This window comes from Syngnathus acus, chromosome 9 (assembly GCF_901709675.1).
Source record: "Syngnathus acus chromosome 9, fSynAcu1.2, whole genome shotgun sequence".
Taxonomy (NCBI): Eukaryota; Metazoa; Chordata; class Actinopteri; order Syngnathiformes; family Syngnathidae; genus Syngnathus; species Syngnathus acus.
Genome location: NC_051094.1, coordinates 11,116,613 through 11,138,713, shown reverse-complemented (window position 1 = coordinate 11,138,713; position 22,101 = coordinate 11,116,613). Strand labels below are relative to the sequence as shown.

Below are 22,101 nucleotides of genomic sequence, written 5' to 3'. Positions count from 1 at the left end.
ATATTCAACAACAAAAATCCACTGATCCACCGTTGAACGCTTCGTTTGAACGAATCTTTTGAGTGAACTGATTCTAAAGATTCAGTTCACCTAAAAGAACTGGAATTCACATCACTAGTGGCAACCTGGCAGCGCGGAACTCCAAGTTCCAAGATGCTTTACGGCAAGTGCCCGGAAGTAACACGCCGCCATTGGGTTGCAGCTAGCAAGAGGACCACGCAGTAGGTTTTCAACTACAACATTGGTATTAATGTTTAGTTATGACTCACTTGATTACACTGTGAAACCGTACGTGTACTTAAAAATTTGCACTGTCTGAATGTGTTTCTTAGGTGACTTTTTGGTCAATAAAAAGTCCCCGTCATGCCGCCTGGCCCAGTTCAAATTGTCCAGCCGGAGCTCAACAAGGTATTAGCCGACGTTAGCAATCGACAGTTTATGTTTAAAGAATATGTTTGTACTTTAATATCGGTAAGCATTACTATATAGTCCATGATTAGTCTAAGTACATCAACATTAAGAATTTAGTAATTGTTTTGCATTTACGTATGGTAACATTTTACGGTACCCGTATTGTGTCTCATTCGCTGGGTAGCGGGATTAACGATTTTATCCTCCATTCATTGCAATTAATGGACAGTATCTCAAACTAAATGTAAAAAAAACAATATAAATGTATACGGTCACTGGCTGACAGTGGGTAGTTAGACTTGGACGTAATGTAATACGCACTATAATAGTGACCTACATCGTCGAGTTTATGGTAATATATTGCCATTCCTGTAATGTAAAGCAAATCGTATCTCATTGTTGATTTCAATTAGTTACAACTAGACATCTGCTATACAGGTTGATGCTCCTGAAGAAACCCCTGCAACCAAGCCTATTGTTGGTATTATCTACCCACCACCGGAGGTCCGAAACATTGTTGACAAAACAGCCAGCTTTGTTGCCAGGTTGGTTTCTAATAACAAGTGAAATGTACTTATGTTGTTCACATCTAGATTGTAGTGTTGTATTGTTCATTGTAATACTGAATAAAAATGGTCCATTTTCAGGAATGGGCCTGAATTTGAAGCAAGAATCCGTCAGAATGAGATCAACAATCCCAAATTCAATTTCCTCAATCCAAATGACCCATACCATGCTTATTACCGACACAAGGTCAATGAGTTCAAGGAGGGTAAAGCTGTGGAACCATCAGCAGCTGTGCCAAAGGTTATGCTGCAGACAATGCAGCAGACCCAGCAACTTCCTCAGAAAGTATGGCCATTTTATGTTTCTCTGTGGCTTCTTTACTACTTTTCCTAGTCAAGATTTCAATAATAGGATTTTCTTTGTTGTGATTGTCCAAAGGTGCAGGTGATCCAGGAAGCTATCATTCCAAAAGAGCCACCTCCTGAGTTTGAGTTCATTGCTGATCCTCCATCAATTGCTGCATTCGATTTGGATGTTGTCAAGCTCACTGCACAGTTTGTTGCTCGCAATGGCCGTCAGTTCTTGACTCAGCTCATGCAGAAAGAACAGAGAAACTACCAATTTGACTTTCTACGCCCGCAACACAGTCTCTTCAACTACTTCACCAAATTAGTTGAGCAGTATACCAAGGTGAACAAACAAATGCCTTCTTTTCCCAACATGTATTTATATTGTCTATTGTTTTTGTGCTGAATTAATTGGTCTTTGTTTCCGTTACATGTAGATTTTAATTCCTCCCAAAGGCCTGCTGGTAAAGCTGAAGAAAGAGTCTGAGAATCCAAAAGACGTTATGGACCAGGTAAACTTTTGGTTTTTTTTGTTTTGTTACTCGACGTATTTGGATTGTCGTCAGTTTAAATAAACTTTTTGAATTACAAAACCATCAGGTGAGGTACCGTGTTGAGTGGGCAAAGTACCAGGAGCGTGAAAGAAAGAAGGAAGAAGAGGAAAGGGAGAAGGAACGAGTGGCGTATGCGCAAATCGACTGGCATGATTTTGTTGTGGTGGAGACGGTGGATTTCCAGCCCAACGAGCAAGGTAATACCGACAGTGTCGTTACCTCTGACTAGTGTCATATTAATGAATAATGATTCATATTGGACCGCGTCTTATCGTGATCCTTACCTAGTGGCGATATATTTCAACTCCTGAAATTAAATATAATGTCAAAGTTTTAGTATAAAGCAAAAAAACTCGATATAGAAAGAAGTTTGTATCTACCGCTGGTTTGACTAAAGACGAGAAAAACATTGGGGGGATTTGCATCTGGAATCTGCATCCGAAACGTCCCCGTAGCTTGAAAAGGACGAACAACTTTGAATCACATCTAAAAATGTTATTCATGATTTCTAGGCCACTTCCCCCCACCCACAACCCCTGAGGAGCTCGGTGCCCGCATCTTAATCCAAGAGCGTTATGAGAAGTATGGCGAGAGTGAGGAGGTAGAAATGGACGTCGAAAGTGATGATGAGAATGATGAGCGAGAGGTACGGCATGCTGGCCATGCCGCGCAACCTGATCAAGACACACAGGTCCAGGACATGGATGAGGTAAGACAATGCTGAAAGAGGTTTGGTGTGCCCCATAAAATGCTATTGCCACTGCAGACAAATGCAAAATATTATTTATTATATATTTTAAACAGAACATGAAAAGTATCGCCACCCTTGTATTCTAGGGATCTGATGACGAGGATGAAGGCATAAAAGCGCCTCCCAGCAACCCAATGCCACCCCCACTTCCCCCAACTCCAGACCAAGTTATCATTCGTAAAGACTATGATCCAAAAGGTAAAGAACCACATCTTTTTAGATTGCGCTAATCTCATGTGTCACCATTTCCAGTGTGTGACAATCTGATACCATTGTTTCATCAGCTTCCAAAGCTCCAGCACCAGTTGCTGTTTCAGATGAGTATCTCATCTCGCCTATTACTGGTGAGAAGATCCCAGCCAGTAAAATACCAGAGCACATGCGCATCGGTCTGCTGGATCCCCGCTGGCTGGAGCAAAGGGACCGCAGCATCAGAGACAGGCAGACTGAAGATGAAGTTTATGCTCCTGGTATGGACATCGATAGCAGCTTGAAGCAACTGGCTGAGAGGCGTACTGATATCTTTGGTGTGGAGGAGACGGCTATTGGTAAGAAAATCGGGGAAGAAGAAATCCAGAAGCCAGAGGAAAAGGTAGGCGCAGATATACTCATAAATTTGAAAGCTATTATTTGTTTCTTTTTACCTTTTCCCTAAACTTATTTGGGGTGCTCTCTCTTCAGGTGACCTGGGATGGCCACTCTGGAAGCATGGCACGCACCCAGCAAGCAGCTCAAGCTAACATCACCCTTCAAGAGCAGATTGAAGCAATTCACAAGGCCAAAGGGCTGGTAGGAGAGGATGACAACAAAGAGAAGATTGGTCCAAGCAAACCCAGTGACATTCACCACATGCCTCCGATGCCATCATCTGCACCCATTCTACCCAAACCAAGCCCTTCGGTCTCAGCCATTTCTCGCCCGCCCACTACAGTAAGTTGTGTGGACAAAAAGATGTGTCGGGTATGTTGTTGCTTGAGCCACAGTCTAATGTGCTTGTTTCCAGTTGGGCCCTCCAGTCCGCACCACTCTTCTGTCAGCCGTGCCTGTAATTCCAAGGCCGCCCGTGTCTCCTGTTGTGCGCCTGGGTCCAGGACAAGTTTTAACCTCAATGCCTCCTATGATTCCCGGTCCTCGCATCAATGTGGTTCCCATGCCACCATCGGGACCTCACATGATGGCTCCCAGACCGCCTCCCATGGTGGTTCCAGCTGGTAAGATTCATTTCTCTCCATTACTTCTTGTTACACTGTGTTTAAACTAATTTTCCTATCGTTGCGATCTAGCATTTGTTCCTGCTCCTCCTGTACCACAACCTCCAAATATTGTTCCTGCACCGCCATCACATCCTCCAATGCCTCACGACGATGAGCCAATGAGCAAGAAGATGAAGACCGAGGACAACCTTATTCCAGAGGATGAATTTATTCGCAGAAACAAGGTCAGCAATACCACGTTGCAATAATTAACATTTGATCTCAATTTCTGACTTTTGTTCATGTTACTTTCGTTGTTGTTTTCCCTCAAGGGGCCCGTGGCAGTTAAAGTCCATGTCCCCAACATGCAGGACAAGACCGAATGGAAGCTCAGTGGCCAAGTGCTCAATTTCACTGTTCCACTCACAGACCAGGTAATCAGTGCAATCTTGGTTCTTTTTATTTTGTGCAAAAGATATCTTCTTGAAACTTGCATAATGGATGTTTACAAAAAATTCTCCTCAGGTGTCTGTTATCAAGATGAAAATCCATGAAGCCACAGGCATGCCGGCAGGAAAGCAGAAATTACAATATGAGGTAAATTTACACTTGACACTTGGCATAAGCTAAATAATTTAGTAAAAAATTCCAAACAAAGCTAGCTTCGACCAGTCACTTGTAAACGGGCACTGGTGATAATTTAAGCATCATCCAAATTCACCCAAATATAAATATGCACGTATGTGTAATGGACATCTTTATTTTTTTTAGGGCATATTCATCAAAGACTCCAACTCTATGGCTTATTACAACATGACCACTGGGTCGATCATTCACTTGGCGTTGAAGGAGAGAGGTGGAAGAAAGAAGTGAAGCTCTTTAAAACAAGCATATGATTTTTGTCTCAGATATTCAAGTTGGATGTTTTATCTTATTTTGTCACAATTAAGTTTTGTCATTTTTCTTCTTTGTAATTGTACTTGTATTTAGAATTCTGCATACTGTAGCCTGTTTACGCTTGTAATGTTATCTGACTATTGGTATTTCAGTGCCTGTTTTAAATTGTTGACCCATTTGCTTCATGGTGAGTTTCCATCGAATAAAGATTAAAATAATGTCTGTGAATTATTTATTTATTGGAAATGAATACAAATGGACCACAAAACACACGCACACTCAAATAGTAATAACAAGAGAAGCCACTAGGGGTAAGATTGGCAAGACAAATCATTAGCTCCGCTGGGCAGGACTGCTGGTCGAGGCACAATTTGACAGGACATCAAGCTCAGCCGTCACTGCGAGCTGTTGACATTTCCACGATCTACTTTCTATTAGTTAGTTCCCCTGGCAATGAAGTACACCATAACGTCAATGGACGGTGGAGCCTGTATAGGAATACTAAGGGTTCAAGTTCCGAGCTGTTAACGTAAGTTTGCTTTAGCATCCTAGTTAGCTAACGCTAAACCTCGGATTGCAGTTGATGTTCGGTGAATTCACTTTTCTGTAGCTCTAAACCCAAGTTTGTTTTCATGGCTTGTTATGGCGTGACGCCTGTTAATGGTTATAGCGAGGGAACCGTAGCAGTGAATTCATCATTTCCATCCAAAAACTCGTGGTGAACATGTTATATGCTTAAAGAGCAGTTTCTGACTTGGGCTTGTCAACAGGCTCGCTGACGTGAGCTAACCTCGCTAGCGTGCTAGCTATCGACGCTAACATGGACAACACGGAGAACGGCCGTCGCCCCGTGGACACAAGGAGCATCCGGACCCTCAGTAGCAGTCGAATCGACGACGAAAGCTCACTAGGCTCCGATTCCGAGATCAATGGCTTCACCAGCGACAAACAAACCGACAAATATGGATTTATTGGCGGAGCGCAACAGTACACAGAGGAGTCGTAAGTTGCGTTTTAATTCTACTTGATCGCCGTGTTATGATTTCCATACCCCCTTGTGTGGTTTGAATCGTTTAAACAACAAATGAATGAGAACAAGTTGCAGAAAACATGTTTTTTCTTGGGATTTGTGCATGTACTGTCTGGTTGCCTGATCATCCACGAGCTGCGTGGCACAATGTGGTTATTATACCCTGCGTTTTTTTTCCCTGTAACGTACAATGCAATCCTTTATAACAGTGGATTTCTTTATTATGAACCTACCGTGCACTCAAGTTGAACCGTGTTTTATTGAAGTATCTGCAAAAGCTTCATTTTTTTAGTTGTGCCAACCAATATTATCCACCGAAGCAGTGAGTTCATAAAGTTGTTTGAAACAGCTTATTTTGGTCCCTTTGTCAAATTTCGGTCCATGTTTTCATTGTCAAATCCAATGCTACTTCCAAAGTTAAAGATGACAAATTGTTAATTTTCCTGATCCTCTTGTTCCATCAACTGTTAAATCACAGTGGAGTGCCTAAAAATAGCTCCTTTGAAGCAATGTAGCCTTCAATTACACGCCTTTGCTGATGAGGTAATTGTATATAGTTTTAAAAGCATCAGACCTCACTCACTCACTCATAACATTTTCTTCAATCTGAGCTTTTAATGTGGGTCTCTATTTTTGGTATTGTAGCTTGTAGATACTTACTTGGGTCAAGCAAATACTGCGACTTTAAAGTTTGCTATTAAACGTGGCAGATCTAAATAGTTAATCCTCAAACTAACTTGCACTCACATGACCACAAATTAAATTGTTAAAACGAATGACACATGCACAATTCCCTTCCATTCAAAGCCTTTGCTTTTAACAGTAGACTCTGGATGTTTATTCTGTACCACTGACGGTCGCTTAATGCTTGCTTCAACCCTTTTATAGTTCAGTTTGTTTAAGCAAGGAACATGTGCTTACATAAAGCAAAATGATATATGTCCTCGTTTCATGTGTGTCTCTAGGGCTCAGGATGTACCTACAGCAGTGCTCAGGCAAAGGGAGGTGAAGTGGTTGGATATGCTCAATCATTGGGACAAGTGGATGATCAAGAGATTCAATAAGGTCAGACCCAAAAAATAGTTTTGTAATTAACACATGACATAAATATAAATAAATAAAAAACGTCTCGATTACCATAGATCTTTGCAGGTGCTAACGTAAATAGTAAATGCAGTTCAAGAATTGTTTTGACACTACCTGCATTGATATAGTCAAAACATCACTTAGGTGTGACACAGTGTGTTTGTGGTTCCGCTGGTACAGCAAACATATCAAATATCATAACAAGCATTATAGCACATTATATAAGAAGTCATAAAAAGAACGGCAATGCCATTGTAAAAGTGATAAATCCAACAATATTTATGAAGTGCACATATGCAGTGTATGAATCTGTACTCCCAATGCCGTATTTAATGCCTTTTACTGAGATGAGAGTTGAGTGTGCTGTGAAAGTGTGTGTGTGCGTGTGTGTGTGTGTGTGTGTGTGTGTGTGTGTGTGTGTGTGTGTGTGTGTGTGTGTGTATATGTGAGACACTGTAAAGCAATGTAACACAGCGCTGCAACTTAACCTCATTTTCATGAGTCAGCAGCAGGGTGTAGGACTTGACCTCTCCCTTCACATGACACACCTTGTGACAAAAGCCGTTTAGTCGTATTCAGGGCGGGGCTCAAGTGACTTTGATATAAGACTGGTATAACAAGACACTGTCCAAACATCCTTTGTGTATCTAAGACTGTGTTTGTTCAGACTGGAGCAACATAATTGGAATGCACAGAACAATGGCTTTATTTGCGCATTTCTGTGATAATGGCAATAGCTCACCTGCTGCAAATGTCAGGAAGTAAAGGATTTTTTTTTCTGATTTCAGAATACAACATTTGTCCCATGAGTTACTAAATTTAGTATTAGAGTTTTGATATCACTTGAGCCTTTTTGTTATGTCAGCACAGACTTGTGCATGGTGACGTGAGCATGCTGCACGAGTCAAATGCAAACAACATTCTTATTGAATTCATGTTCTCATTTTAGCATCTGTTGTGACAAACGTTGGGTTTCCTTTTGTCTTGCTGTATTTTGTGACACTGTCTTTCACCATGTTCCAGGTGAGGCTTCGATGCCAAAAAGGAATTCCTCCCTCTCTCCGAGGCCGTGCGTGGCTCTACCTTTCAGGAGGCAAAGGCAAGAAAGAGCAGAACCAAGGAAAGTTTCAGGTCAGGGACATCCTCCTTTCACGTCCGTTCTGTTTATGGACTCATTTCATGGTTCAATTCAATACAGTCTCTAAAATGTAGCATTAGGGTATTAATATTTAGTTTTTTTGCAGGAAGTGTTTATTTAATTGCAAACCTCACTGTACAAAAACAGATTTACAGCCCCTTCTTGTGTTCCATCCTAGGAGTTGGATAGCCAGCCAGGGGATCCCAAATGGAGCGACGTGATTGAGAAAGATCTCCATCGACAGTTTCCATTCCATGAGATGTTTGTGTCTCGGGGAGGACACGGGTACGACCCCATACCAGAGAGAACATGCACTAAAAGTCAATTTTGCTATGTGGTTGTGACCACTGTTGTGTATCCGTGCACAGGCAGAAGGATCTTTTCCGTGTTCTGAAGGCCTACACTCTTTACAAACCAGAGGAGGGATACTGTCAGGCGCAAGCTCCCATTGCTGCTGTGTTACTCATGCACATGCCTGCTGAGGTACATCACTCGCATGCTTCACCTCCTAACACATGCAAACAGTATGGTGAAGGTGCCGTCGCCCGTGAGTCTTTAAGCAAAAGTTTTTATTGCACAGCTCAGTTTTATTGAAACCTTGTGCCATCGAGTGCTATAGGTGGAGGCTGTGATAAGTTTGCTAAAGGAGATACTGCTTGGATATTGATTAATACAAAGGCCCCCCAGTTTGACTGTATACACTTATAACACTATTTTATGAGAAGACATCATGTCAGTGATTTCTCAGAATAATTATGAAACAGATAATATGATTTTTTAAAATAAATCTCTACTAGTGTTCACATTTTAAAATACACATTCCTAGAAAATCACAAGTCCCGTCACTGGTGAGCTATTTTTAGAAAAGGCTCACAGACTACTCACATGGTCTTGTGGGCTGCCTGGTGCTCACAGGCACCAGGTTGGTCCTCCTGGATCTAATGGACTCCCCAGCTGCATACCAGCAATATCTACTGCGCTTATTGGTTGTGTCTGTAATCACAATACTGTCCTTTGAAATTAATTTTATTGTCAACGTGTTTCCCAAAGGACGCCTTCTGGGGACTGGTGCAAATTTGTGAGAAGTATCTTCCTGGTTACTACAGCCCAGGGCTGGTGAGCAACACACTGCAACTACAACGGATATGATCACACTGAAACAAGAGTACAGTTTGTTTCTTGTAGTATGACCCAATATTTTATAGGTCTAATATCAAGAAGCACAGTCACAATGTCATTGTGTAACAAGAATGTGGTAATGGGTGATTAATAGGGGTGTAAATCGCGGGTTTTGTCACGATACGATATCATATCGATACAAAGAACCACGATACGATATTTGCCGATATCTTAAAGCCTGCTGTGATTCATTCACGATACATCACGATATAGTGCTCCACGATCAATATTTTTATTTTTTAAATAAAAAATATAGAACAATATCCTGATTTATAACAATTCATACACAAAATCAACAAGGTACTGCAAACTCTTTATTTAGGAAATTACAAGAGTATTGTAGTATACAAAGTGCTTATTTTAACACTGAACATTATCAAATTCCTATATTTTTTCTCATATAAGTAAAGAAAAATGAATATTCTTTCTTTTTTTGTAATACCATTAACTTTAAAGTGCATTACTGAACTATTTATTGACAATAATTTTAATTGTCCGTTGAGCCATCTTTTCTTTGGAATCCAAAGTGCTTCCAAACGAATGACTTGAAGCCCAAAGGGGAGCGAATTTCCTCGTCTTCTTGGACACTAGCCATAGCACCAGCCCAGGAGCCGCGTAGTTGTCGGCTCCCCTTTCACGTGCCTGCTCTGCTCACAACACAACACGCCGCGTACTGCTCCCGGAAAGAGGAAGCAAGCGACAATGAACTGGATTTCAAAATAAAGTCGCGTCTAATGTCCGAGGTCAAACACGGCGATATAAATCGATGTTTACGTTTAGCATCGATGCCAATAAATCGTAGAGCATTATATCGATTAATCGATGTGTATCGATGAATCGTTACACCCCTAGTGATTAATGATACTTTGGGATTTTGTCCTCACGTAGAAACAAAGATTTTTTGCTAATAAAGATGTTGTGTAATCTCTGCTGTCTTTCTAAAACGTGCAGGAACATGATGTGATTGGACTGGGTTTTTTTTTTTTTTTTTTTTTTTTTAGTAGAGTAACATCCACGCTTTTATGCAGAAGAGCGCTTGATTCTTGATCCCCCGTGTTAACGGCTCTCCTGTCTGTTTGTCTCTTAGGAAGCTATACAGTTAGATGGAGAAATTCTGTTTGCTTTGCTGCGACGCGTCTCTCCGTTAGCCTTCCGCCATTTGGAGAAACACAAGATTGATCCCATCCTCTACATGACTGAATGGTTTATGTGCGCCTTCTCTAGAACATTGCCATGGGCGTCTGTGTTACGTGTCTGGGACATGTTCCTCTGTGACGGTACGTCTCTGAAATTTACAAATGTTGTGGCTAAGAATGTTATACAGTATATATTTATGACATTTGATGTATTTGTATTTGCATTTTCTTTTTCTCTTGGCCACCCAGGGTCAAAATCATACACAAAGGCTACAGCCTGTTCCATAAATATTGGGGCATCAACGCAAGCTAAGGGTCCTACTTGAGCCTGTTCCATAAATATTGGGGCTTCAACGCAAGCTCAAGCTTCAGGTCCTGCTTGTTCCTGAGGCCCATTTCCATTTAGTTTTGTCATTGGCAATTGAAATACATGTCCAATTCGATTCAGGTCAGGTGATTGACTTGGCCATTGCATAGCATTCCACTTTTCTGCCTTCAAAATACTGCTTTCCCAGATTGCATTGTCCATCTGCACTCTGATGCACCGTCCAATTAGTTCTGAAGCACATGGCTGAATGTGAGCAGATAAGTCCTAAATTGCCTCTGAATTCATCCTGCTGCAACTGCAGCTAAAATGACTTTAGTGTTATGTGTTTTTACTTTATATACCTGAAACTCGGATTAATAACTGTGCTCCACTTTTGTCTTTCTCTTGTGAAAATCAGGTGTGAAAATAATCTTCAGAGTAGGCTTGGTACTGCTGAAGTGCATGCTGGGTAGTCGTGAGAAGCTGAAGGCCTGCCAGGGCCAGTATGAAACCATGGAGCTTCTCCGAGCTGTGGAGCCTCGATACATGCAGGAGGGATTCCTCGTCCGAGAGGTAAAAGCAGTAACTTTATTCACGATGTATGAATAGCGCTCATACACCAGGGTAGGTGCTACTATCAAAATGTGCTCGCACCAAGTGCATCAGTTCAAGTAGTGTGAGGTCCAATACAAATAATTCATTGGAGAACATCAGCAACATGGGTGTTGAATTTTCCGTGGACTAGAATTTCTGGAAACTCACACAGTCATCATCGTACAAACACACACAATCCCACACATTATGAAATCACTGAATGAAATCATAGAAAGTCATGGAAAGAAAGAAATCAGTTAAGCCAGTGTACACTCCTCCTTGACAGCCAAGCTTCCAGACAGTGCTTTGATTTTTAGAAAAAGTAGCGCCATTGCAGCATGCATTATGAACGCAAAGGAAATGACCGTAATTGTAGATACATGACTCTTTGTTTGAATCAGCTGACTGTCGTGTCAGCAGTCTAACACTTGAGAATATCTTGTAAATTCCCTCTAAACATTTTCATTTTCAAGACAAAACTTGACTTTCTTGGCACAGTGAGGAAATTTACAAAAATCTTAAGTTGTTACCTTTGAACTCTGGCTGTTGCTGTCAGTATATGGATTTCTGGTTATCTAACTGCAGCGCCATCTGTAGGGCAAAACGGCACAGCCTTTTGGAGAATGGTTCTTACTGATTGAATGGACTGTGGAGAATAAGGAGTGTTCACATCCAAAAGGGCTCACCCAGTCTTTATAATAAGCCGTCTGTGCAACTTGACCACTGGTGACCCTGGCAGAGGCCTTTGGCGGGTTACAATGTTAAGTTACAACGTTTCAACACAAAGACCAGACAAGGCTGGAACTTGCTGTATTTCCCATGAAGGGCGGATCTATTCCTTGGAAAATGATCTGAATGACTCATGTGTATCCGAATGACGCGTGTCTTCCTGACACAGATCTTGGAAGTGCAAATTACGGCGCGAGACGTGGAAAGGGAACATCACACCCAGCTTAAGCGCTGGAAGAAGAATCGCGGCGAGCTCAATTTCAAATCCCCACAGAGGATGCACGGGGCCCGAATCATCATGCTGGCTGACCCCCCGAGGCGCCAGGATCTCCAGCAGTACCCCACCATTTTACTGGAGGAGGCGGAGCTCGGCCCACTGCTAAAGGGCAAGGAGCAGAAGAGCAAAAAGAAAACCCTGAAGAAGTCGCAGCTCCCTGAGGAGATTCCAAACCCTTACCCTCTTCCCAACGCCACGCCGCCCCCACCTGCTTTTCCGCCAGCCCCGCCTCCGGTGCTCACCAAGGCCCTGGAGGCTGCGCCACAGACTCAAGCAGACCCGCTTCAGCAGGGCCATGCACCTTCTGCAGACCTCCCCTCTGCCAAAGAGATTACCCTCCAGCAATCCACACACAGCCTCAGCAGCACAGACCAGGATACGTACCTGTAATTCTGAAGCTATGTGAGAAGCACCAGCACACCCTTCAGCCAGCAACCAGCCATGGATGAGTAACTCATCTTCAGATACCGGTTTGGCCTTTAAGACCGATGTCCTGCTCCCGTCTAAAACAGCCTTGACACGCTCGACATCGCAACGCTTAACTTCCTTGAAATGACAACGTACTTTTTGATGTCGCGGAAGCAAATTGCCAAAGTTAATGGGGATGTGTTTTGTTGTTGTTCACTCAGATTCAACACTGCCCTACTCCTGAATACATTTTTTTTTTTTTTTTTTTTTTAATAAACACTTCCTACTGCAATGGGCAGCCATGGCTTGATTTGGCCGGTTGCCAGCTGTCATTCGTTCCCTGTTAGGGAAGCTTATCACCACACAGTCTGTTGGGAGACAATCTTATTTTAAGGAGTGTCTTTTGTTTTCAACTTGCTTATTGAACACTCGAGCATTTCATTTTTTACAGTCTTACATTTCCATTCAAATCTGTACTGACATTGTACTTTGTATCTTTTCACAGTTATTTATTTTCTGTCACAAAGGCCTTGCTGCTGCACAAAACATTGCCATTTTTCTTTCATGTGGATAAGTTTACCCACAGTCACTGTGCCACTTTCTGTAGCTTTTGAGTTGCAGAAACAGACTTGTGTTTCGGCAGAAGCCTCAAGAACACTGTATCAACATTCCTGGCATCTTAATATCTAATGTGCTTGTTTGCCAAACGCTAATCAGTGTAACTAATGACTTTGCATGAGCTTTCGGTCAAGCCTTCACTTTTGCATAATGGTGCTGACCTTCCTTTTGCAATTGCTTGGCTATTCTCCTCCTCATCTGATCTATTTGTACAATTTTTAAGCCTTCTTGTTAGGCTTCTTTGGTTGGGAGGTGTAAAAATTTGAACAATGTTTTGTGGATCTTTTACAAAGCAATTAAATGTTTTCCAACATCTTTCCATGGAAATGGTAACTTCTGGGAGATGCCACATTTTCAAACTACTTTGGAACAGCTTCACTATATCCCCACACTATATATTTTTTACTTTGTATCAACTTTGCAACACTAGATAAAAACTTGACTTTCAGCAAGTTGGGAAAAAGCCTTTGTGCTATAAATAAACTTTTATCCGGAAAATATTCTGAATATTTTTTATTATACCATCCTTAGATGGGTTATGGAATATGTGTAATGGCAACCAAGAGGCACTTTGCAACATGTTAATTTTTTTTTAATCAAATAAAAAATTTTCAATTTTGTGCAACTTTATCTCTGTCAATTTTTTTACCGCCCTTTGAACCAATGGCTGAATTAGCGTTTTCTGTGTGTGGCAACTGTCTTAGAACAACCAGTAGATGGCGCGGTATAGTCGTGACTAAAACGAAGCTTTAGTTGAGGAGAACGTGGCAGCTTGGATGGGCCTAATGAACGCATTTGTTGAATACTTCGTCTGCAATCTTGTACGAAATGATAAAACAAGGACATTGTTTGCACACTTTGAGCTGTTGAAATCAATCTAAAAATGCATAAATGCGAAGTTCATACATCTATTATTTGGAGATAGACATTTCCACAGTTAGACAAAGGAGCACTTTATTACAAGATAAAATGTTGAGATATTCAAATGTTTAACACGTCTCTGAAAAAGGAATAATAATGATTTTATTCCTATAGAGATCTTGTTTTAGGAGTTTCTTCATATACACAAATTCTTTTTTTTAATTCCAATGAGTTTCGGATGTTTTGTAAAACAGAATAAAAAGCAAATAAACAATGATTTATAATTTATAAATATTTATAATACTTTCTACCTACGTTCAATTGAATGCAAGGACAACATATAGAAGAGAAGTTCAAACTGATAGTTGACCAATGAGGAATGCTAAAAAAAAAACCACCTGTTTGGAACTTTATAACAGGTTTATTGGAAAATGTTATGAGTGGGTCTAAAACAACAGCAGTTTAAGAATGTTTCTCAACATACCGTTGGAAATAATTTAGGGATTTCCTCATCTACAATCCATAATGCCATAAAAAGCTGCAGAGAATGGGGAGAAATCTCTGCACTTAAAGCTGAAACCCAACATTTAAAGGCCATCACTACATTAAAAAAACAAGCAGCACCATTATATAAAAGCTATTGCCACATAGGCTCAGGGACACTAAACATCTTGGTAGTGTGCTGTATTCAGTTGAATGTTAATTGAAAAGGATTGTCAATTCTCATTGTTTGTTTTAATTTACATTTTACACAACGTCCCGACTTCCAACTCCATTGGAATTGTTTGTTGCATTTTTAATACATTATAATTGTATGTACAGAAGAAAAAGCCTAGATGGAATAATAACAGTTGCACAATACCACTATTGTTGTGTTTTTGTGAAATACAGGCCCATTAAACCTTGAAGAGTGATAACGTTCTCCACGGAACTGCACCGTGTCAAATGTGTCATCTCGGATAGGGCTGCATGGTACAAACTGTCTTATCTCTAACCAGTCACTGGTCTGGCGTCTAGTTCTCCTCGTCCTGCTAATGAGACAGCAAGATTTGGACAGTAGTGCGTGTGAGGAGAGTGTTAGTTCATTGTACAAGTATTTAACCTTTCGACACCGAGACTTCAGCGCTTCACCCTCGCTCAGGAGGTCATACCCTGTGTCTTTAAACTAATGACGGACTTCTATTGTTTTCTTAATTCCTTATTTAATTGTCCAAGCCATTTCATCCAGTTAAGGCATTTAGTATGTTGCCCCAGGCCACAAGGAGTTCACGCAAATTGCCACCTTGATGATCTAGCGAAGGTGGCTAACTTAGTCCTAATCGTCCAGCAAGGCGAGAACTGCAGCTGTTAACGTGTGACCTCTGGTCTCCAGTGGATCAAATTACAAAAGAAGGCGGCATATCACACGCAGCTTGGAACTTGCTGTTTCTATTACATTTCATAGAAAGACACAATATGTGTTGCGTTTGACAGGGAACACCTGCTGATGTTGTTGCAATGCTACAGGTGTGACACAGTGTACTCTAGTAGAAGTACGATATGTGTTCAAAATGACTTCTGAAAGTAAAAGTAGACTGACTGATTGAAATCATTAAATAAAAAAAAAAAGTAAAAAAAAAAAAGCCTAGCAACTAGTCTGTTAATAAAGCCTTGGATGGGGAATATCTTGTCATCGTCGTTCTTGTCATCATTTATGGTTCTTGGTCCTCCATGTCGTTGACTTGCTGCTGCCTGTTTTTTCCTGCCTTATATGGTCAGGCCCAAATATTGCGACAATATAATTCCCATTGTTTTGGTTCTAAACACCACCACAAAGAATTTGAAACGAAACAAGATGAGATGAGCTTTAACTGCAGATTTGACCGTTTAAGGGTATTTAGTTGTCAATTTGTCGAACCATAGCGCATACAACAGTTTATTTGTGCCTCCCAAAAGTAATAGGACAACTGGCTGCTCAGCTGTTCTATGGCCAGGTGGGCATTTATGGCCGCCAATAGAACTGGTTCCTCTGTATTTATCGATGATGTGACTGCTGACAAAATCACCTGAATTAATTCTGAAGTGTTTCTATCAATATTATCTGCTCGCAAGCAGTCAAATGCTTCAGAAGTCATTGAATGCAGAAAGTATGTCAAATGTAAAGTAAGGATGGCTGAAAAATCAACTTTAACCAAGCATGTGTATTTAGTTACTTCCCACCACTGCATTTCTACAAGGTGTTCTTCTCTCCCACCATTATGAAATGCATTTGGTGTTTACCCGTATGAGGCACAGCAACAGTTAACGGTGGAGGTCCCGGAGGAATGCATGCACCGTCACGCTTTGCCTCTTTGCTTGGGACACCTGGCCCTCTTTCAGTGCCACCGTTGCATTTACATGTCAAAGGAGATTGAGCAAGAAGGCTCTCTCTGTGCTCTGCTCCTCACTCCAGAGATGATCTGATTTATCTCTTCTTCAACGGAAATATACGCTTCGAGTGGGCCATCCCGCCTCCCGTCCCCGGCTTAAAGGAGAGGCTTGTAATGCTCTGTGTGATCCCAACGGACCCCCGTCACAATGCTTGATTCATGTGGGGCGGGTGAGGTGAATTTCTCCCAGCTTCTAAGATCAATGTGTTAAAACACTGGGATGGGGGTACAAAGCAAAAGGCGCCCGTGTTCCTCAGGTATCCGATTCCCACGTTTGACGGAGCATAACAGGTTGACTCAGGTTGAGTTAACAGGCCCGAGTAGCAAATGTGAGGGCGGACGAGGTGGCCGTTGTGGTGCGGGTGAGCGTCGGCGAGCCGAGGGAATCAAAAAGATTGATTGCTTTACAAGGGAAATCATTTGTCTTTGTGAAAGAGGCATGAAGAGGGATTCCCAGTGCGAGAGCCAAAGTGGATAATTGAATTATACCATTTGTGGTTGTATGGACCTTGTGTTTATTTGCCAAAGGAAACGTCAGAATTTTTATTTTCCTCCTCTGGGTTTTGGAGTTGCTACGATTTTCATGATCGTATAATTGTTGTTATTGTGCACAATTAAACAGCCCTCAGAAAAGTACAAACCTCAAAGCTGCTTAATCATCGAATGTGTAATAGGCCACAAGTAACGTGACTAAAAGAATAATAAATCAAGGACAAAGAGGGAAACATTTTTATATCTGTCACAGCTGAATTCGTGTTTGGATCCAGACCAAAATGTATAAAATGTAGTTATATTCCCTGAGCTGCCCTGAAAATACAAACCTTGTCTCACTATATGCCAAAATAAAAGTGATGAAAAGCTTGTTAATCTGTACCTTTATCTAAATCGACATGAAATTCTTCTGTAACCACTAGCTTTTATAAAGAATGTCATCATTTTGATTTGTTTTTTCAGCACATTTTCTCAAACTTGTGTGGCAATGTGGGCAAATTCACAAAAACACTTCTGTTCTTGAGTTTTGTGAACGTTCAAACATCCCCATCTTTGGACCCAGTTTTCGGTCTAGTAGACCACTACTGCTTTTACAAATTTATTTCCAATGCACCGCGAATGCCGTTTCTCACTCTCTACACTTTGGCTGTCATATATGCAAAAGATGGCAGCTGGCCTCGTAAATATTCATGGACTATACCTGTCCATCTTAAGCAGCAATTGTATTGCGACATAGTTGTTTTTGTTTTTCGTAATGGTTAATGTTTAAGTCTTGAGCAGCGCTTCCCAATGGAATCTTTGAAATTGGGTTTTAGCACCTGTAATGTTTTCACTGTGTCGCTTCAGTTCCATTTATGGTCCGCAAATGGCTGCACATATGGCTGTTAGATGGTAAATTTAACGTAGGATAACAACCCCAAGAATCTCTTGGGTGCATTTAGCAAAGTACTTAAAATATCATCATGGCTCTCGTTCCACAAATTCCCACGGGCCTGCTTGGATTAGGGAGCGTATGAATGTTGTTGTGGTGCCTACCAATGGCGCTTGATTTCTAATCTTTGTAGCGATAACAGAACTCTTGTATTTGCCCAATTTGACATTACATCAAGTGAAATGTGTGGATGTTCGTGCGCAGTATAAAGTTAAATGAGGCAGAGTAAATGTGTCTGCTAATTAGCCGCTTGACTCAGTGCCCACAGGATATTTTCACCCCAAACGATGGGCGTGTAGGGGTTATGTAGGGGTAAGTACTCCACACCTGTGCTGCACCTTGAGGACTTATAGGCAATTCATTTAATCTCCATCATTGCACTTCTCCCCCACCACGTCTCTTCTTCTCATCCTCCTGACCTCTTAGCTCTCCACACCTCTTGCCTGAGCAGTGCCAGAGGCATACGCAACTCTGACAGGAGGTCTCGTCAAGTAAATGAAGCATGAAAGGGACACCTATTTCCCAACACTTGGGAAGATTTATGCTGATTTATCTGACATGTTTTTTTTCCCAAAACATGAGGCAATCTGAAGCAGCCAAATTTACCAATCGCAATGCTCACGGTCACAAAATCAGTGACGCCGACAAGATCTATACAGCTGCAGTTGTAACTCATTACATCATGGTTTACGTTTTGCAGCTTTACTGCATTGCAAACGTTTATTTATGTATCGCAGATTATTTTGATTAGTTTTCCACGCTGATTGTATTCCACACGTAGCAATAAACACAGCCAGGACGAAAGAGCCTGGTCCTAAAGTTGCTTCGTATACAAAGTGCCTTATCAGAACTTTTTCATCATTTGTCTCCATAGCAATTTAACTACAGTATCTACACACACTTGCACTAGTCCCCTTTCTTATTGAGAAGCACGAGCTTGTGTCCAGGTAGAGAATTAGCTTCTAAGTGATTCTCTCAGGGTGTTTGTTTACTCATTTGTGAGCCAGCAGAGGCTCCTGGCCGGCCCGGTAGGTGATGAGTAACAGGCACAGATGGTGGGCATCAGCAGGCAGCCCGGCTGGCGGTAGATTAGCCAGCTCCCGTGTCTTTGCCGTAGCCCCCTTCCACCAAGCCCACTCCTACTGAGCCCCAGAGGAGTGGCTGTTTGTAACTCTATACTCGCTTTGGCAAGCCCCCTGTGTTGATGGAGCACAACCGTGGGCTTATCTCGTCTCATTCCAACACCGCTGGGCCGAACTAACTCAGGAGCAATGTCTTTCAATGTGAAAATGGATTTCTTTCGCGATACTTGTTCTGTCATAAATACGTCTACTATTTTAATCTTCCTGTGTGACTTCACGATTCATGATCCTTTAACCCTCAGTGAGTTGGAAATGGCATGTACCACATCCACGTACGGGGATGTTGGTAATCTCCTCTTCCGATGCATGGAAAATGCTTACATAGCAGATTTGGCCATGATGCCATATCGGTGCCGGCCGCACTGGACAGGAAACATAGTACAAACGGTAGAGGTCATAGGTCATCCAGATGCAATGTGAGGGTTCAGGCAGGAGGGGGACCAGGCAGCATGTAGGTTAGGGGGTGTTCAGGGGGCTGTTTATTTTATAAACATTGGGAGAAGATTAGTAGTGGAGCCAGACTCACCCCCCACCTCCCACCATATGGGGAGGATGTCCTCTGTGTGAGGAGGCTCTTAACTAACCATTGTGTTCATTCACTTGGCATCATCACTAATGATGAGATAATGTACATGTGGACTACGGGATGTGTACGGGTCTCCACTGCTTCCATTGTGGGCATGATTGTGTAGTGAATGATTTTGAGAGTGACTCCTTTTGAGTCATTAGTGGTGCTGGCACACGCAGGCCCTCGTCACCACTCACCCGGGAGGTAAAAACAGGAAATGGAACGGCCCACCACGCTCTCCCCCAAGCTCAGCGCCAGTCGAGTGAATTGTACTTGAAGATGTTTATGTGTGGCTCATCTCCTGAAGACTTACAGTCCCCTTCCTGCCATTGTTTGGGGCTTTTGTGAGATACGTTGGCAGCAAAGTCTCTTTGATGACTCCCGCTGTCCACGCCCGGCTGGACCGACCGGTCTCTCTCCATACATGCGGATTTACGTAAAAACGTGCATGTTTGCTACTTTTTGTGCTTTCAGCCACGGCCCATTGCTGTAGCAGCAATACATATTTTTCGAAGACAGGCTCCAAGCCAACAGTTCCACAAGCATAACCGACAAAATGATGATGCTTCAAGTCATTTATTGTCTCCTGCTAGTATTTTTTTTTTAGACTCATGCGGTTTTTTTAAGTACGCAACAACATGCCAACCTTGTCCCGGTGTACAAACATTTTGCCTCCTGCAATGTTTGTAGATTGTATTGTTTATTTTTGTAATGGGGTATTTCATGTTGATATATATGACACTGGGGAGCACGTCTGCCTCATAATTCTGAGGTTTGATTTTGACCTTGCAGTGTGAAGTTTGCACGTTCTCCCCATATTTGCTAGAATTTTTGGTCCAAAAACATACAGCATACATTTATTCATGACTCTAAATTTCCTATAAGTCTCCATGTATCTCTAGTTGAATGAGGACAAGCAATACATAATATGGATGGCACCATATTTGTTGAAAAAATAGTGTAACATGTAGCATGTATATTGAGTGTGTGATTCATGGAGGTTGAACTATCACTATAAAACTGTATTATTCGGAGTCACACAGTCCTAAAATGCATCATGAAGAAGAAAAACACTTGTCACTCAAGAATAAGTATAAGTCACTTTTTGAGGGGGAAATTTATTTTATTTTAATATATATATAATTTATTGTATTTTATTTATTTTTACAAAAAAAACAAGACCAAGAACATTAGAGCTTTGACTCACACACCACATCCCCATCCCTAATCGTGGGTGCGTTCAGAAATATAGTCCAACTGCCTTACTCCAACCGTTCGAAGACTTCAAATATGTTATTCAGTTATTCACAGTTGCTTATTATTCCATATCCCATACATAACACACAACGTTATGAGTAAACAAATCAAAATATCAACCCAAAATCATTATCTGAAGAGCTTTAACAATTGCTGAAATTTGGTCTTTAGTTGCCCTCATACCAAACTGGACTTTAGCTTTCCAAATGAAATAACAATCTAGTGTATAAGCACAGAGTCTGTTTGTCTTGATAGCATGAACGAAGACTCTTTATCTCTAGGCTGAGGTGTGAGTCGTGGAGATCAGAATATGTTAAATCTCCTGTTAAAGCCGCAGGCTAGATTTGTTTTCAAAACATGTCTGGTCCAGTCAGGATTATGAGTCACAAGGATTGATTGTTCAATAATTCTAATAATTCCATTAGCTATATGCACACAACGGCACATTTCATTAGCACTCTTTAAATCGTTCCTGCCAAATTTATGAAATAGACTTTGTATGCACTCTAAATGCAAGCAGTGATCCTTTGCGTTGGATCAAGAGTGTTGTGGTTTATAGAAGGATTAGACTGTAGAGCTACAGCTACATTAATGTCGGAGAGTAAATCCCCCAAACTGCCCTTTTTATCTGAATGTTATGAATTCATCACACATTGTGGTCTATTGTGTCAACACTACAAACCCCTTAATTCTTACAGGAGACTCCTACGTTGTAGTAAACGCCACATTAAGTTTTTTTGTGAGTAGACTTGGTCATTCCAGATGGCTTTTCAATTTTTATAGTTGATGTTTTTGACCTTTTTGGACATGCATTGTGAAAAGACACAGCTTCCTCATAGGACCTAATAACATAAATCCAGCCAGAGACATACAACCAAAGGACATTATGATGTGTAGAACTCATTTTCCCACATTATAAATCTTACTGAAGACATGATTGCACTGTTTTCACCTAAATGCAACCCTACTCTTACAGCTGCTTTTGACCTGGTTTTTTTTAAACTTTTTGCTAAATTGCTTTCATCAGCTTGTGGCTGTCCAGGTTCAGCATGGCTGGAGAAAGGACCGACCTCGGACAAAGGAGAAAGCCAGAACGAGGCAGTCAGTTCCTGCCGGAGGCGAGTTATGTTGGGATGGCGTGCTCACGGCGCCGGACATGCAGATTAGAAACGAGAGAAGAGAGCAAGGTGGTGCTGCCAGTGATAACACCGGGAAAGATAATACAGGAGAGGGTTTCTGCTGAGTGTTCTCTCTGGAGAAATTATTTTCTCTTCACGCTT

The 22,101-nt window shown here is 41.6% G+C and overlaps 2 protein-coding genes across 3 annotated transcripts; both read left to right on the top strand.

Annotated features, from left to right (window-relative positions):
• The first annotated feature begins 129 nt into the window (after positions 1 to 129).
• On the top strand, positions 130 to 4,882 carry sf3a1 (splicing factor 3a, subunit 1). Of its 2 annotated transcripts, none has more exons than XM_037258484.1 (16): positions 130 to 221; positions 333 to 408; positions 850 to 956; positions 1,059 to 1,263; positions 1,357 to 1,608; positions 1,703 to 1,777; positions 1,866 to 2,016; positions 2,332 to 2,528; positions 2,657 to 2,768; positions 2,855 to 3,162; positions 3,252 to 3,500; positions 3,574 to 3,781; positions 3,854 to 4,008; positions 4,096 to 4,197; positions 4,289 to 4,360; positions 4,535 to 4,882. In XM_037258484.1, exons 2-16 carry the CDS (start codon positions 364 to 366, stop codon positions 4,634 to 4,636), a joined length of 2,340 nt encoding a protein of 779 aa, XP_037114379.1. In that variant the 5' UTR covers positions 130 to 221; positions 333 to 363; the 3' UTR covers positions 4,637 to 4,882. The 2 variants fall into 2 exon arrangements, with proteins under 2 accessions (XP_037114379.1, XP_037114381.1); XM_037258486.1 differs by having other exon boundaries at positions 152 to 244.
• A 101-nt stretch (positions 4,883 to 4,983) lies between these two features.
• Positions 4,984 to 13,782, top strand: LOC119126927 (TBC1 domain family member 10A-like). The gene is made up of 10 exons (XM_037258487.1): positions 4,984 to 5,189; positions 5,431 to 5,662; positions 6,656 to 6,755; positions 7,800 to 7,907; positions 8,093 to 8,199; positions 8,283 to 8,397; positions 8,965 to 9,030; positions 10,181 to 10,370; positions 10,955 to 11,109; positions 12,029 to 13,782. Exons 2-10 carry the CDS (start codon positions 5,481 to 5,483, stop codon positions 12,524 to 12,526), a joined length of 1,521 nt encoding a protein of 506 aa, XP_037114382.1. The 5' UTR covers positions 4,984 to 5,189; positions 5,431 to 5,480; the 3' UTR covers positions 12,527 to 13,782.
• Positions 13,783 to 22,101: the final 8,319 nt, after the last annotated feature.